Genomic DNA, 16,989 nt, shown 5'->3' with positions numbered 1-16,989 from the left:
AGCAATTAGCACTGTCACATCCACTCCACCCCCTGACATGCTTCCTTGCAGAAAAATAGAAATTATTTTTTCAGCACGCTGTACACGCGTTAAAGTGTCCATTTACTACCGGACAAAAAAGGCGCATCCCGTAATAAGCGTTTCTAATCTTTGGTAAGTGCACGCTAGCATTTACCTCAGCTCAGTAAAAAGGACCCCTTTGAATATTGACCCCCCTAATTTATTATTTTTTTCATATCCTTTCGGAAGCTAGGTAGTACCCAGTACATACGAGGGGCTGCTGAAAAGTTATCAGCCCAATCAGGAAGAGATTGTTGTGGAGCCATGAAACCTGCAAGTTATTCCAAATTTTTCTTGCTCTACTAGCCTCTTTCACTTCACCTTTTAACTATTCTGGCTCTTGTTTCCTCTTCTTTCTACCTTTGTTGATATGTGGAATACATCTGGTCTGGGCTTCCATGTTGGCATTTTTAAATAACATCCACACCTGGTTTACAGTTCTAACCTTTGCTACTGATCCTTTTAGCTTCTTTTTAACAATTTTCCTCATTTTATCATAGTAGCCCTTTTGAAAATAAAGTGACACTACAGTAGATTTCTGTAGCGATGTCTTTCCAGATATTAGCTCAAATTTGATCATGTTATGAACACTTTCTCAGCAGACCCAACAGTTAACTCCTGTTTAATATGACCCCTTTATTTGCATTTTACTAGTGCAACCCAGTCTTCTAGAAATAAATCAAGTCTTATAATTTTTCACTGCTATGTTTTTTGTGTTTTGATGCTTTTATAAGGTATGATGTAGATATGAAATGACTATATATGCATTTGTATTAGACATCGGGACCTGGATTCTGTATAGGACGCCCGGGACAATAAACCCGTTTCTGTAACCGATGTCCATGTTAAAGATGCCGGTTACAGAACCGGGTTAGTGTAGACGCGGCCGCTACCCTTATCGTGGCAAAGGGTCTGCCGTGATAGGTATAATGGCCGCCTGTTCCCCCCCAACGATTGCCAGCAGGAGGGTGCCCAACCCCTCCTGCTGGAGGACACCCCCTCTGGATACACCCCCCCCCCCCGCACTAACACTCCCTCCAGATCACCTCTCCACTAATCTTTAATCGTTGGCTGGCCGGACAGGTCTGCCTACTGTCTGGCCTGCAGGCCCACCTAGTCGAAATGAGGTGGGCCCGCCCCTTTCTGGCCCATCCCTGATAATCCTAAGGCCTGATTGGCCCAGGATCCTAAACCCTGGGCCAATCAGGCCTTAGGCTTATCGGGGATGGGTCTGAAAGGGGCAGGTCATTTTGACAGGGTGGGCCTGCCGGACGGATGGTAGGAAGACCCGGCCGGCCATCCAACAATTAAAGGTTAGTGGGGGGGAGGTCCAATGGGGGGTTAGGAGGGGGGGTGTCCTCCGGCAGGAGGGGTTGGACACCCTCCTGCCGGCGATCGGGGGGAGGTTGGTCGGCCTTCCGGCAGGAGGGGTTGGACACTCCTGATGGCGATCAGGGGCCGCTATACCTATTGTGGCAGGGATATCCCTTGCCGTGATAGATATAGCGGCCGTATCTTACAATGTAGGCCAGCATTTTGCTGGTCTACATTGTAAGCATCTCCCACTCTACTAGGGAGACGCATAGGGCCGCCTAGGTTCACATAAGGCTACCACCTAGCCTAAGGCGAGCTTAGGCAGTCTTGCAGGCCTCCCTAGGCTCCCAGAGGCGCCTTCAATATAGGCAGCTGCCTAAAATCGGGACGCACTTTGCAGAATCCGGGCCCATATGTTCATTGTTGTGTTAATGAAATGTTGTGGTTATAACCAATAAAATAAGATTTTAAAAAGATCTATTACTGATTTCTTTCTACCAATAAATTTACAAACGTGAAGGATATAAAATTAGCTACTGCTGTTCCAATTTGCAGATTACTTACATGGCCATTCTGAAAAATCTCCCGAACGGAATCTAATTCCCATAGGATCTGCTTGAACCATAATTCATACGCTGAAACAAGAAAATCATTGTTACTATGATTATTTACAGAGAAATAAAACAATTTATGGGAAAGATACTGATTAGTTGCTGGATACGATGAATGGCTCCTGAATGTTTTAATTATTTGAACTTTGATTAGTTTAGATTTATTTTGAATTGGAGTTCTCCCTTTCTTGTTTTTAGTACATTTTACTCGTCTTCCCCTTTATGTTTGAAGACATAACCTTGTATCATGTCCATTTGTACACCCGCCCAAAAAACGTTGTGCTATCTACAAGGGTGGATTGAATAGTTTGCTAAAAAATCAAGTTAAACAATGTAGTCTCCATTGAGGCCTATACACTTACCCCCCTCCTTTATTAACATGTAGCGTGGGTTTTAGCGCTGGCAGCTGCAATAACAGCTCTGACGTTCATACAAATTCTACACGTTAGTTAAGGAGGGGATTAGTCCAGCGAGTTTCCAGGTTTTTGTGTATCTTAGGAATAATAGCTTATGAAAAAAAACTTGAAATTCACTGGACTAACCCCATTCTTTTACTAAGGTGCGCTATGTGCGTGGTATATATTAGCGCATGCTAAACACATGCTAAACACTAACGCATGCATGTTATCCTATGGATGCACTGGAGTTAGCGCACGCGTTGATTTAGTGCTCGCTAAAACGCTTAGCGCACCTTAGTAAAAGAGGAGCCTACGTGCATAGCCATCGATAGAGGCTATGTTGCTTTTTTACCAAACTTTTCAAACTACTATACCCTCAAAAGATATACATTTATGTATAGAATAGTGCTTAAGTGGAAATTCAGCATGTATGTACATATCTGGTGCCTAAATATAGGCAAACAAACAGAAGGAAAAAAAAAATTCACTGCAAATTACAAAACCAGGATAGTATAAGTTTATGACTCTTTATCCAAAATGCTCAGGACCAGAGACTTTTTGGATTTTTGAATTTTTCGGTTTTTGGAATGAGGTTTTGCCGGTGGCCGAAGAGATTCATATTCATTGCCTGCTGCAGCCATGCAGGCTTCTCTGTGCCACAGTCTGCCATTGTTGACATCACTTCCTGTTTCCTCCCCTAGCTGGGCTTGACAGAGCAGAGCTTGCGGGGCTGCAGCAGGCAACAAATATGAATTGCTATCACCACCTGGGACACCTCAGAGGTACATCAATGAGATAAGGTCACTGTGGGGGACCAGGGCTTACTTTTGATGCCAATACTGAGCTATTGTATAGATTAGTAATATATCAGCATTCAAAAAAAAAACCCTCAGTTTTCGGAGCTTTTCGGTTTTTAGAACTTCACATAAAAGATAATCAACCTGAATCTGAATTCAAGAAAAGACGAGAAAAGCACAGAGAATTTCAGAGCTGCTGTGTGGTCATGAAAACTAGACAGGTTTTATGATCTTACCTTGCCATTATGTTTTATCTTCATGATATTCAGTCCATGGGGATCAGTGAATTTAAAGGCACTGACCACTTTGGACTTCATCTGACCATGACATGCAGGGGGAAGTTCTGTATAGGACACCCAGTCTTAGCAGCCGCCTAAGCATTTTTTGAGAATTGAACACAGGTGTCCTTTATAGAATCCTGAAGGACAGATGCCTAACGTGACCATTTATTTTTTTTCCTCAAAACGGGACTTCTACTAATTTTCAGTCCCGCCCCCCCAATCCCACCCTAGCCCCGCCCCAATCCAACCCAAACTCAGCCCCTGACCCACCCAAACTCCGCACCTGACTCCACCCTCATAATAATAATACTAATTGTAATGCAATTTCTTCCATCTATTTTTCATATACACACAATATAATCTTATTAATACATAATGGTAACCACAAAAAAAACCCACAAAGCACACTGTATGCAGAGAAAATGTTATCATTTATATTTTAGGTTTTTTCAAAGATGTCAAGGCAGATGACTTTAAAATATGCAATGTACCTCAGTAACAACTACAGACAAACAGAAAAAAATAGTGCAAAATATAGAAACACATTTTGATAACTAAATTGAAATAAAATAATTTTTCCTACCTTTGTTGTCTGGTGATTTCATGAGTCTCTGGTTACACTTCCTTCTGACTGTGCATCCTTTCTTTCTTTCTCTCTTCCCTCCCCAATCATAACACACATAACATGGCAGCTGCCACACAGGAATGTCTGACTTGCTCTTTGCCCTTTTTCTCTGGCTCTCCTGGTTGTGTCCAAACAACATTCATATCTACATTTTTCTTTTCCATGTAAAACACAATAATCTAAAAAATCAAAACATCTCCATGTAACTGCATTGTTCAAAAAATATTATTGCTTGAGATATTTAGAGCAATCTGCCACAGCTTAACTAAAGAATCCCTCCTCCAGCTACTTACCTGCTCACCTAGTCCTCTAAGCCCGTAGTATTCAACCCAGTCCTCAGGGACCACCTGGCCAGTTAGGTTTTCAAAGTCTCTGTCATCCATATTCATTATGGATATCCTGAAAACCCGACTGGCCAGGTGGTCCTTGAGAACTACTGACTTAGAGGACTAGGTGGGTTGAATACCACTGCTCTAATCTACAGCATCAGAAAAAGTTCTAAAACCTGCCTCTCTAGCTGGCTATACTTTTCCTCAGCTATGTCCCACCACACTAATGCAACCCATGCAGCAAAGGAAAGGTCTCGCCAGCCATAGACACAGCCTACAGCGCTGTCTCTGATGCTGTGGAGGTCCCCATAGGCAGGTAAGTAGCTGAGATGACCGGACCTGGTGGGGTTGCTGGACCCAGGGCTAGAGTGCGGGGCATGCACATGCAAAATGGGAGAGGCCTACCTTAGTCTTCCCACCCAGGGTCTACTGAGTCCCAGCTATGACATTGATTCCAGATGTTGCTGTTGCTTACCTTGATGTGTGACAATAAATAAGTGTTCATCGTGGATCTTGTTTCCTTTTAGCTCACTTTGAAGTTCCTGAGCAGAGAGTATTTTGTCAAGCTTTAAAAGAAGGAAGGAAGTGTAGTTGAGCTCTCCTGTGATCAAGTCCACAATTATCATAGACCTTATTGCAAGATAAATTAAGGGATTCTCAATTCCTTATTGTCTAATTGAGCCTGCACTAGGAGAAAACCTTTGCAGTACTAGATCTTTTCTGTGAGGTTCCTTGCGATTTAGTACATCAACCCCATGGGTTGGGTTTTTTTTTTTTTTAGGGATATTCATTTTTTTGCACACATTCAGAAGCCCTTTTACTAAAACACATTGGGAAATGGGCTTAGGGCTAAATTCTACATACACCGCCTAAAAAAATTGGGACCGTAAAGGTCGGCGCTCTGGAGTTAGGCACTTTATTTAATTTTTTTTTCTATACCGTTCTCCCAGGGGAGTTCAGAACGGTTTACATTAATTTATTTAGGTACTCACGCATTTTTCCCTGTCTGTCCCGGCGGGCTCATAATCTACCTAATGTACCTGGGGCAATGAGGGGATTAAGTGACTTGCCCAGGGTCACAAGGAGCAGCCTGGGTTTGAACCCACAACCCCAGGGTGCTAAGGCTGCAGCTTTAACCACTGCGCCACACACTCCCCAGTTTACAGAGTCATGTGTAGCGCTCATCCACATGACTAACATTTAGGCCTAAATGCCTGTGCCTAAATTATACGTGGATTGGGGGTATTCTATAACAGTGCATCCAACGTTTAGGAATGCCCACAAGCCACGCATACTCCTCCCCTGGCCATGTCCCCTTTTGAGATCCACGTACTAGAATTTAAGCGCACCACTTTATAGAATAAGCTTAGAAAGTAGTGCGTGTAAATTCGAATTAGTCCCAATTAATGCCAATAATTGCTCATTAATTGGCAATTATTGGTGCTTCATAACCGATTAAATTGCACATGCAAATTAGTAATTCGTACAGATTTGCACACGTAACTTTGGCCACAGTATACGGAATCCAACAGTTAGTGCATTTTAACATGGGACTTCCTGCAGACTAAGCCCATTTCTAATACAGCAGTATTTAAGGCATTTTTCGACTATCTTTTTTTTTTTCAGGTAGTGTGCTAATGTTTGCAATAGTCTAATCTAATCAGGACTTCTTGTTCGCACTTTTCCAGTACAGGTTCAAGGTGATTTACAATAGCACATGTTACCTGATAAAAGTTAAACCAAAAACAAAAGAAACTGTGGAAGAGATGTTCTTGATGTAGGTTTTAATTCAGTCTATTTCAGAAATATAGGAACAATCCACATGTGCATAGGATGAAGAGAACCCAATACAGTCAGTGTTTTGACGAACACGCCTTCCTTAGGGATCCTAATATGTGCTATGAGTTCAAAAAAAGATTGGATGTGGATTTGAAGATAAATATACCTGGGGTGGTGCCCCAACCCTCCTTCTCAAGAAGAGGATCCCAGAGATGGGGTTACTGGGAGGTGGAACCCTGATCCTCCCTCTTCCAGGACTTACCAGCTCTTATTTTGGAGGTACTAAGGGCCAGATTCTTTAAACTACTTGTGGCCGCCTAACAAAAATTTGCGTGCAACCCAAACTATGTTAATTAGCTTAAATGGCATGCTAATTGACTGTGCTATTGAAGTTAATTGATAAATTAAAAAATACAACCAATTAAGTGTTCCACATGGAACTCTGGGTAGCACCTAGCGATACCTAAGTCGTAGCACCCTTCAATATCTGACAACACCTGAAAAGTAGGTGTGGTTAGGGGTAAAGAATAGGCGTGGTTGACTTAGGTGTTGCTAGGCGTCCGAGATTAAGTACTGGTACATTAGGTGCCACTAGGAGATTCTATAAATGACGCCTAGCAGTTGATTGACAACCGCATAGAGCACCACCTACAATGTAGGCACGCTTAGGTGATGTCAACCTAGCACTGCTAGCCGTCAGCATTTTCTGTTGACCTAACCAATGTCAGCAGAGGCCTATGGGACATTATATCAATCTGACTCTGGAATGTTGATGCAGATAGACCCTAAATGCTCCTGCACAGAATTCACATAAGATGTCAGCCTAGCATTGCTAGCCATCAGTATTTTCTGTTGGCCTAACCAATGTCAGCAGAGGCCTATGGGACATTATATCAATCTGACTCTGGAATATTGATGCAGATAGACCCAAAATACTGACGGCTAGCAATGCTAGGCTGACAGGTACCATATATAGAATCTTGTCCTAAATACTCTCGTGGTAACTCTGCATTAACCAGTTCATGCAAATGCAAATGTGTTTGGTGGTTGACGCTTCTAAACCCATTCTCTGCCCATGGAACGCTCCCTTGTAAAAAATATTTTTTTTAAATACCTAACATGTACAATACCAGAAAACAGTTTAATGCGGGTCAGCCGCAGGCTGTGTGTAGGAAACGAGGCTGTGGCTTTGTGAAGAGAAGTGTGGCAGGGAGGAGGGAGTCAGCCACAACAGGTAAAAACCCGCGGAAGGGAGTCACGAACTTGGGACACAGAATAGAGGGAGGGAAGGATGAAGAGGGGTGCATTGGGACATGAGAGAGAAGAGGCGCGTTGGGGCACAGAAGGAAGGGAGGGAGCACAAACTTCAGACAAAGGATGGAAAGAAGGAAGGAAGGAGGGAGGGGGCATGAACTTCTGTGCTGATACCTGTAAAATAGGTGGCAGTAGCGGCTCATGAACTAATGGCAAAATTGGCACATGGCCATTAATAAGGAAAATAGAAAAATCAGCCATTTTACCTCAGCAGAAAAAATGGACTTAGCATGTAAAAATAACCCTTTTTACCGTTGTTTGGTAAAAGAGCCCCTAAATTAAGCTAAGGCACATTAAGCTGTGAATTAACCCACATTATATTTATTCATGTATTTTAAAAATGTATATCCCGCCAAAAATATCTAAGCGGTTTCCAAATAGCATTCATGATTCTTTAAAAGACAAACAATACATACATATTTAGTAAAACAAATCGTCATCATCTGCTCTGCTTCTCAGCCCTCTCACTCCCTCACATAAAAGCACTTATAAACAAACAAGTCTTCAATAATTTTAAACTAAACTAAAATTTAGTTGTTTAGACCGGGTCATCAACCAAATGGAGCTCAACTTGGTTAACAGTAAAGAAAATATAATACAAAACCTCTAAGTTAAAAAGAAAAAGGTTACTGTCCAAAATGCTTAGTAAACAAAAAAGTCTTCAGAGCTTTCCGGAATGAAACAAAGGGTCCTAAACTTCTTAATGCAAGCGGTAAATTATTCCAAAGCTCTGTCAGTTTGAAAATGAAAGAGTAGCTGGGTCTCCTAATGGATCTGTTTTTATCCCTAAGGGAAGGAAATATAAGTTTTAATTTTTGAGAACTTCTGGCGAGATGGGATCTATGCGCAATCCAATGTAAAGGAATCAGAATAATGAAAATACCAAATAGGTTCTTAAACATTGCGCTCCCCTCACACAACCGCATTTGCTCTGGCAAAGCATTCCAAAGTTTTAACCCAGCTGATGAAAACTTTGCATTGCATTACTATTATAGTTTACGGTTTATTACATTTGATATACTGCATGTCAACTGAAATATGTAAACTATTCACAAATCTTAAAATCACAATAAAATACACACAAATAATAATAATAAACAGCTGGCATAAAAAATTAAAATATTATAAAAATACATTTTTGGAGAATGAATATAATTGAGTACAGAATGTTACGCTGAGTCTTCTTATTCCAAAGCAACTCCCCGTCACATCTCCAGCCAGGAAGACAGTTTAGAATTGCAGTATAATGTAAGAATGGCTGAATGTAGGTTGTAGAGTCTAACATAAATATACTGTAGATCTAAACAGCCATATCTTTAGACTGGCCTTGAAGAGTGCTTAACAAAATTCAGGATGTAGGTCTAATGGAAGACATTTCCAAGTGTGAGAGCTACTGGGTGGAAAGCTGAGTAATGTGTAACTTCAAAATTAGAAGCCGTTGTACTAAGCCGTTGTGCTAAACCCAAATTCATATTTAGCATGTCATAAAAGACTTACCGTCTTGTGGTAAGCTCTACTTGCCCATGGTACTCATGCATAAACAATTTTTAAATTTTTTTTGTTGAGGAGAATGCCATGGAAAGAAAGTGGGGTTATGAATTAGCATGGGATCTGTGAAAATAAAAAAGCACTTGTTGGGGATATGGTAAAAATGGGCTTTGGAATAGGCCCCTTAAATTTTGTGAGCTGAGGAACAGTAAGAAGATCTTTCTTTTTTTTTCTTTGTTTTGTTTTAAAAAATGCAATGCAAAGTTTAAAAATCCTTTGGATCGAGATATTCCAGAATAAAGACAGTGGAGCCTTTCTCGATAAACTCATTATTCCTTACTCCTCCCCCACGGTCCCTTAGATCAGCAGACCAGAACTTATTGACTGTCGCACTAATCAAGGAACTTTACTACACCAGAAATACAAACTTTTCCATAACAGCCCTAACTTTATGGAATGCATGCCGTCTCACCTTCGCCAAGAAAATTCTCTTGATAAATTCAAAACTAAACTAAAAACTTTCTTATTCCAAGACGCATTTCATAGCGCTTGACAATACCCCTTTTCAACTGCAAATCAGCCTACAAAATGAACCGCTTCTATGACGCGACACCCTCTCCTGGAATATTTTCCTCTTCTCTCATACCTTCAATTACTTTTATTTATTTATGATGTAATTAAAAATTTTCCTCCCCCTCTCTCCCACAAGCTCATGTACGTCATCGTCCTCATCTACTTCATGTATTATTTTTTACCCCATTTTATTTTCATGTTGTTAGCTTTGTAAACTGATGATGGTCAGTATATTAAAATGTAAATAAACTTGGAGGCAATGCTCAGACCGTAAGACACCAAACTTGGCAATGAACCTGGAAATTCAATGCTAGGACCTTTAGCATGGACTATGCAGAAAATTAAAATACAAAGGTCTAAATACTGCCATGCTGAATTTGGACTCACCCTCAAATTCTATAAAAGGTGCTAAAAATTGCTTATGCAAATTTGAGTGCACGTCCAATTTGCATGTGCAATTTAATTGAGCAATAATAAGTATCTTAGTGAGCGATTACTGATGCTAATTAGTTTTAATTAAAAGTTACACGATTTAATTTAGGCACAGAATTTGTGTCTAAATTTTATGTGAGTCGAAAAAGGGGGCGGGAAATGGGAGAATCATGGACAGATCAGAGGCGTTGCTTGGATTTACACACATAAGGAGGATCCGCGCTGAATTTATTTATGAGGATTTGCACTATGTTTCAGTTGGTGCAAATGGATGCACCTAAATTTAGGCATGGTTTCTGGGCATAAGCGATATTCTATAAACCACACCTAACTTTAAGCGCCATTATAGAATAGCGCTCAATGGGTTTTTTTCAGCGCCAGTTTTTCTAGGTGCCGTAGGCCCAGATTCACAAACAAGTCACCTTACGTTAGGTGCTGGCAGATGCCTAGATCGCGCCTACCGGTGTCTAACATAAGGAGTTTAATTGGGTTTAAGTGGCTTGATAATTGGTCACGCGATTACAACCCAATTAAACCTTTGTAAAAACAAAAATAGCCACCACTACACAGTCTTCAGGACCTGCGCCTAGGTCCCTGGCAGCTAGCGGCGCCTAGTGACGCTGAAGCCCTGAAGTGGCCGTGTTTAGGGACAGTGCCAGAGTTCAGCGTCACTATGTGTCGCTGGCCACAATTCTGACAGGACCCTAGGCGCTGGAAATGTAGGCCTGTTTAACCCTTGCCTACATTTCCAGCTCACCATGATTTTGGAAGCTGCACTTGTCCGTGATTGACACACAGCAGGCGTGGCTTCCAGAATCAGCCCCTTACCCCCCTCTTTTACAAAAGTGCGCTAAGTTTTTTAGCGCATGCTAAATATTAGCACGCTAAAACACGTGCTAAATACTAACGTGTGCATGCTATCCTATGGACGCGTTAGGGGTTAGCGCATGCATTGATTTAGCGTACGCTAAATCCGCATTAAAACACTTAGCGCGTCTTTGTAAAAGAGGGCCTTAGTGTCCAGTAAAGTCCAGCATTAAGATGCACTATGCACTAAGTCCAGATTCTAGCACACTTTACTAAAAGAGCCCAGTAATAGGGTCAGGAACAATAGCATAGTAAGGGGGGGCACCCATCCTACGCTCCGCCTCCCCCCCCCGGCTCCTTCCCCGACTCCACTACCGCAGGCGCATCCGTTCCCTTCCCCGTAACTCTTTAACGTTCCCAGCACGAGCGGCAGCCCCAACCTGCTGCTCGCGCCAGCATCTTCCTCTGATGTCACTTCCTGGATTCACGCCTAGGAAATGACATCAGAGGAAGAGCCGACGCTGGCACGAGCAGCAGCTTGAGGGTTGCTGCTCGTGCCAGGAACATTAAAGAGGTATGGGGGAAGGGAAGAGGCATGTTTGCACGGCAGGAGGGCCAGGGAAGGAGCAGGGGGGGGGGGGGAGTACAGGGTGGGGGAAGGGCCTCTCACCCTCGCTACGCCACTGGTCAGGAATGCCAGTCTGAAATAATGGGCTTCCAGCATTTGTGTTCCAGCAGGGTATCTTACCCCCCACTGAAGAATTTGAACAGTCTTAAAACAAAATCATTCACACAAAAAAAGGAGACCCTGCTGTTTTTCAGAGATTTGCCCAAATCCTTAGGTATGTGAAATTTTAGAAGTGCTGAATGTGCTTCTTCGCCATGGATCTGAGGCTACAGAGCAGGGAAACCTGGGGGTTTAGATCCTCTGAAAATGCAGGGCAGTGCCAGTTCTGGCCACTTACTTGCAGGTAGTCTCCATAGATCAGACCCCCTCTGCTGGCCTTATTGAGTCCCTCCTGGGCTTTATCTTCCTCTCCATTGTCCTCGAGAGATAATTTATTAAAAGTAAACCTACATAAAAATAGGGAAAAAGGAGAGAGAGACAAATTTACTGAAAGGACATTAATAACTGGGACAGGATGGAGCATTGTTTGCAGCCAAAAATTAATTTGTTGCAGTTCTGTGCATGCAGGTAGTCCAGTTTAACAGCAAATTATCTTAAAATATGAATAATTTGTATTACTTACTGATATTTTTTCCCCATAAAAGGGCAGCCGCTCATGATGCTTGTGGAAAATAATTTTCTGGATCATGCAGTGGGTTATTTCCTGAAAATATTCTGCTTAACTTTGCCCGGATGCACAGAAGCTTTTATATGGGCTGCTGACAGTCACACATCCCTCTGATTATTTACTTTCTCTGCACCACCACCCCCCACCTCCCGTTTTTTATACTTTCTCTTTACACCTCTGGCTATTGTGTCAGTAAAACTGGAGCAGGGGGTAACCTAATACAGCAAAATTAACTCCTTCAAGTTAATGAGTATAAACATAGTGGGGGGAGGGGGAGGATATACAAATCTTCTGTTTCACAGGCTGCCACTGGCACAGTGACTAGGCAATTTCAGCACGCACGTGTGTCTTCCACCAGAAAACCTGCACAAGTAACATATGCAACTCCAAATTCAAAAGGAACATTTAGTTTAACCATACAACAGATGTACGATTGATCTATATACACTGGATAAAAACTTAAAAAGGCAGATGGGGAAGCATGTCCAAGATGGCTAATGCATAACTGTGGAGTGCCCTGCTTCATGTTTGCAAACACCAATTCCACTCACTGATGGTGAAAGAAGGCGGAGTCCATTTTTGTTGTTTAGATTGTAAACTCCTTGGGTCTGTCTCCTTTGTGACTCTGTACAGCGCTGCGTAAATCTGATAGAACTATAGAATAATTAATAGTAGTAGCAGTAATTCCTCTATAGTTCGGGCTGATTCCACCTTTACATAGCACCGCTCCTGGTATCTTAGACTTGGAAGTCCTGCAGCTATAATCAAACCTTTCCCAGGACAACCTAGATCAGTGGTTCCCAACCCTGTCCTGGAGGACCACCAGGCCCATCGGGTTTTCAGGCTAGCCCTAATGAATATGCATGAGAGAGATTTGCATATAACGGAAATGACAGGCATGCAAATCTGCTCCATGCATATTCATTAGGGCTAGCCTGAAAACCCGATTGGTATGGTGGTCCTCCAGGACAGGGTTGGGAACCACTGACCTAGATCAGTGGTCTCAAACTCGTGGCCCGGGGGCCACATGCGGCCCACCAGGTAATATTTTGAGGCCCTCGGTATGTTTATCTTAATCACAAAAGTAAAATAAAACAGTTACTTGATCATATGTCTCTTTAGCTATAAATTACAATATTATTAAGACTTAGCCAAAAGGAAAGATTTATAAACTATAAAGAGTTTTACCTCATGCACAGTTGTCATTTCTTTAATAAGACATTAACTATTTTTTCTGAGGCCCTCCAAGTACCTACAAATCCAAAATGTGACCCTGCAAAGGGTTTGAGTTTGAGACCACTGACCTAGATGGAACTTAGACGTTTCCAACGAGACCTGTTTGGGGAACATCTAAAGTGCCAAAAAGGTACCCAAACTGACCAGATAACCACAAAAGGGATTAAGTAACGAGCCCCACACACTCCCCCAATGGTCACTGACCGCCACCCACCTCCAAAATTTGAATGAAACAGTACATACCTGTCTGTAGAACAGCAGCACTTGGTATGGGAAATCCTATTAAAGCGTCACACAAGTGTCTTAAGTAGTCGGGTAGGTTAACTAGTGCAGTGTTTCTCAACACCCTTAGGGGTACGCGAGCCACTTGCGGAGGGTATCAGCAGTGACTCAGGCAGAGGGCCACGCTCGACGGCGCATCCATGTCACAACGGCTTCATCGGGAGCTGCTTACTGTCTGAATGCTTTTCACTCATGCTGCTTGTGAAACGAACGCTCCGTCGAGTGTTGCTATCTGCCTGAGTCACTGCTGATATTTAAGACAAGCCGAAATTGATTTTTGCTCTAATGGATGGCGAAAGAAGATTATGAATGTGAATATGAATATATTTGAATAAGCAATATATCAAACTGCGCTAGCGGTTTGTAGCACGGTGAGCCGCGCTGCTCCCGACGCTCATAGAGTTCCTAGGATGCATCAGGAGCAGCGCAGGTCATTCTGAGCGGCTCTCTGTGCTAAAAACTGCTAACGCAGTTTGATAGAAGAGGCCCTACATTTCTCTAACTCTTAATGGAAGAGAATTCCATGTTTTAACTCCCTTAATAGAGAAATGAAGTTTCCAAATATGTTTTAGTGCAAACCAGCTGTACCAATGGATAATTTAACTTCAGGTTTCTCTCTTTCCGAGCTGTAATAAATGTTGATGGGAAATTTAACATATGAACCAAACGAAAGAAATTATCACCATGAATTGTTTTAAACATTAAACAAGCTAGCTTGAATTGTATTCTCAAATTTACATCCCTGCCACATTTAGGCGCCCATATTTCTGCCAGCTCTAAGGCCGATGCAACTATTGGCATGTAAATGTTACATATTCCAAAATTTGGTTATACCACGCTAGTAATCTATAATGGAACCAAGACACCTAGGGCTAGATTCACTAAGCAAACCAGTTTGTGACCCCCTTTGTAACCCAATTTCCCTCCGACCCGATTCACTAACCTCGTGGCCGATCACCTCCGATCCGATTCCGATCCGTGCATGCAAATGAGGGGAAACGGCATGCAAAGTAGGAAGAGCCGCGATTCACTAACAAAAAGCAGGCACCACCGACTGGGCTGGCCGATCCAAAAACAAGCGACTGCTCAGGACCAGTCACTTGTGTAAAAACCCTGCTCTCTGCCCCCCATTCTCCTGCTCTGGCTGCCATGCTCCTGTCAGCTCCGATCTCCTACTCCTGTCAGCCCCGATCTGCTGCTCTGGCCGCCCCGCTCTGGTCCCGAATCTCTCCTGCCGCCCCGACTCTCCTGCCCTTCCCCGCACTGCGAGCCTGTGGTTTTAACCCGCGGGTTAAAACCACCGGCTTGTGAAAAAAAAAATTTTTTTTAAAGATATTTTGCTGCTCTGCCGGGCACGGAGGGCCAGCGCACATGCAGACCATCTACAGGTGGTCTGTGCATGGGTTGGGATCGCTCTAGTCGGTTGGGGGCATGATTCCAATCGCCCTCATATGCATGAGGGCGATTCGTGAATCAGTGATCTGTGCCCTTAGTGAATCAAGCCCCTAATACCATTATAGACTGGTCTCCTACTGTGTGTCCTTGCAGCACTTAAATGGAGAAACCCAATTATAGAACTGAAACCATATTATCTTAGTTTAATTTAATCACATATACTCGGATGAATATACTGCTCCTGGTCTGAGTGCTTCAAAGTGGTTTACAGGTTAAAAAAATATATACACATAAGAATTACCACACTGGAACAGACCGAAGATCCATCAAACCCAGTATCCTGTTACCAACAGTGGCCAATCCAGGTCACAAGTACCTGGTAATATCCTAAAAGAGCAAAAATTATTTTATGCTGCTTATCCTAGAAATGAGTAGTTGATTTCCCCAAGTCTATCTTAATAATGTCTTAAGAACTTTTCTTTTAGGCCCTTTACATTAACAGGTGCTAGAATAGATGCGTGTGGCTGTCTTTCTTTCTTTCTTTCTTTCTCTCTCTCTCTCCTTGGCCGCTTTCTGTCTGTCTGTCTTTCTTTTTTTCTGTCTCTCTCTTTCCTCGGCTGTCCACCACCACCCCTTCCTTGCTCCCCCTGTCCAGCAGCAGCCCTTCTCCCTTTGTTTTACCTCCCCCTGTCCAGCAGCACCTCTTCCAGCAGTAGGCCTTCTCCTTTCCCTACTCCCCCTGTCCAGCATCCGCTAGCCCGGGCAGCCTTGGGGCTTTTGCTAGGCCGGCCCACCTCACATTATCGAAGTGGGCCGGCCTAGCAAATGCCCCAAGGCTGCTGTGTTTGCTGGTGCGTAGGTGAGAAGAGGTGTCCCAGCAGTGGCAGCACAGTAATCAAACCACCACCACCGCTGAAATCACTGCACGCGCCGTAAACCATCGCAAGCCGCCCCACGCGCCTCCAATCGAATTCGGCACGGAGGCACGCATCACGCTGTCAGGGAACATGGCGTTGTAAGTGCGCATGCGTGCTTAGGGTTTTAATATAGAGGATTTTTAAACCCTGCTCAGTTTTTGCAACTTTCTTCAGCAATGAATTCCAGAATTTAATTGCATATTGAGTGAAGAAATATTTTTTCTAGTTTGTTTTAAATTTACTATGTAACTTCATTGCAAGTCTCTTAGTCCTAGTATTTCTGGAAAGAGTAAACAAGTGATTCACATCTGCCCATTCCACTCCACTCAGAAATAGAGGATCAAATGTTCCTGTCTGGGTAGATGAAAAGACCATCAAACCAGATGAATTAACTGAATGAATGAAAAAAGTGTAGTTACTTACCTGTAACGTAGGTTCTCCGTGGACAGCAGGATAGTCAGCCACATATGAGTGTTGTCCCAATACCTCCCAATTTGCGGATAAGCTCTCCAATAGCTCAGAGAGATTTTTTTTTTTTTCTCTGAGCACGTGCAGTGCCCGGGCCCCACTGGGCATGCCCGAGCCCTACCCATTTCCCCCTGCTTCCCCCTAATCCCCAGGATGTTCCTATCTGTGGCCAGGTCGGCCGTATGGGGAGGCGGGTGGGGTGTGTGGCTGACTATCCTGCTGTCCACGGAGAACCTACGTTACAGGTAAGTAACTACACTTTCTCCTAGGACAAGCAGGATGAGTCAGCCACATATGGGTGACTCCCTAGCCGAGGGATGTACCGACTGGACCTGCGCCTTAGCGCTTTGTGCATCCCTCGCCTGGCTGTGGAGGCCAAGCCGGGCAGGGTAATCAGGCAAAGCAGGTGAAGTTGTGGAAACATGGTTTTAGATAAAGTGCTGTGTTAACTGAGCAATAATACTCACAGAACAATGAACTGGTCAATGACAATCAATGAACAGTGAGAAACCAACTGGTCAACAGTGACCATTCGTACTTGCATGTGAGAATTCATACTTGCCTATTCCACATTCAGTCTAGACAGGA

At 43.1% G+C, this 16,989-nt stretch overlaps 1 protein-coding gene across 1 annotated transcript in view; it reads right to left on the bottom strand.

Annotated features, from left to right (window-relative positions):
* Positions 1 to 12,217, bottom strand: part of TDO2 (tryptophan 2,3-dioxygenase) — a 40,145-nt gene extending 27,928 nt beyond the window's left edge. Inside the window, 4 exon segments of the mRNA XM_033940325.1 lie at positions 1,939 to 2,009; positions 4,891 to 4,981; positions 11,774 to 11,882; positions 12,059 to 12,217. Coding sequence (XP_033796216.1) covers positions 1,939 to 2,009; positions 4,891 to 4,981; positions 11,774 to 11,882; positions 12,059 to 12,093 — 306 coding nt within the window. The 5' untranslated portion in view covers positions 12,094 to 12,217.
* Positions 12,218 to 16,989: the final 4,772 nt, after the last annotated feature.

The sequence above is a fragment of the Geotrypetes seraphini genome, chromosome 1 (genome assembly GCF_902459505.1).
Source record: "Geotrypetes seraphini chromosome 1, aGeoSer1.1, whole genome shotgun sequence".
In the NCBI taxonomy this organism is placed as follows: domain Eukaryota; kingdom Metazoa; phylum Chordata; class Amphibia; order Gymnophiona; family Dermophiidae; genus Geotrypetes; species Geotrypetes seraphini.
Note: the sequence above shows the minus strand (reverse complement) of the source record. Positions and strands in the feature narration are given on the sequence as shown.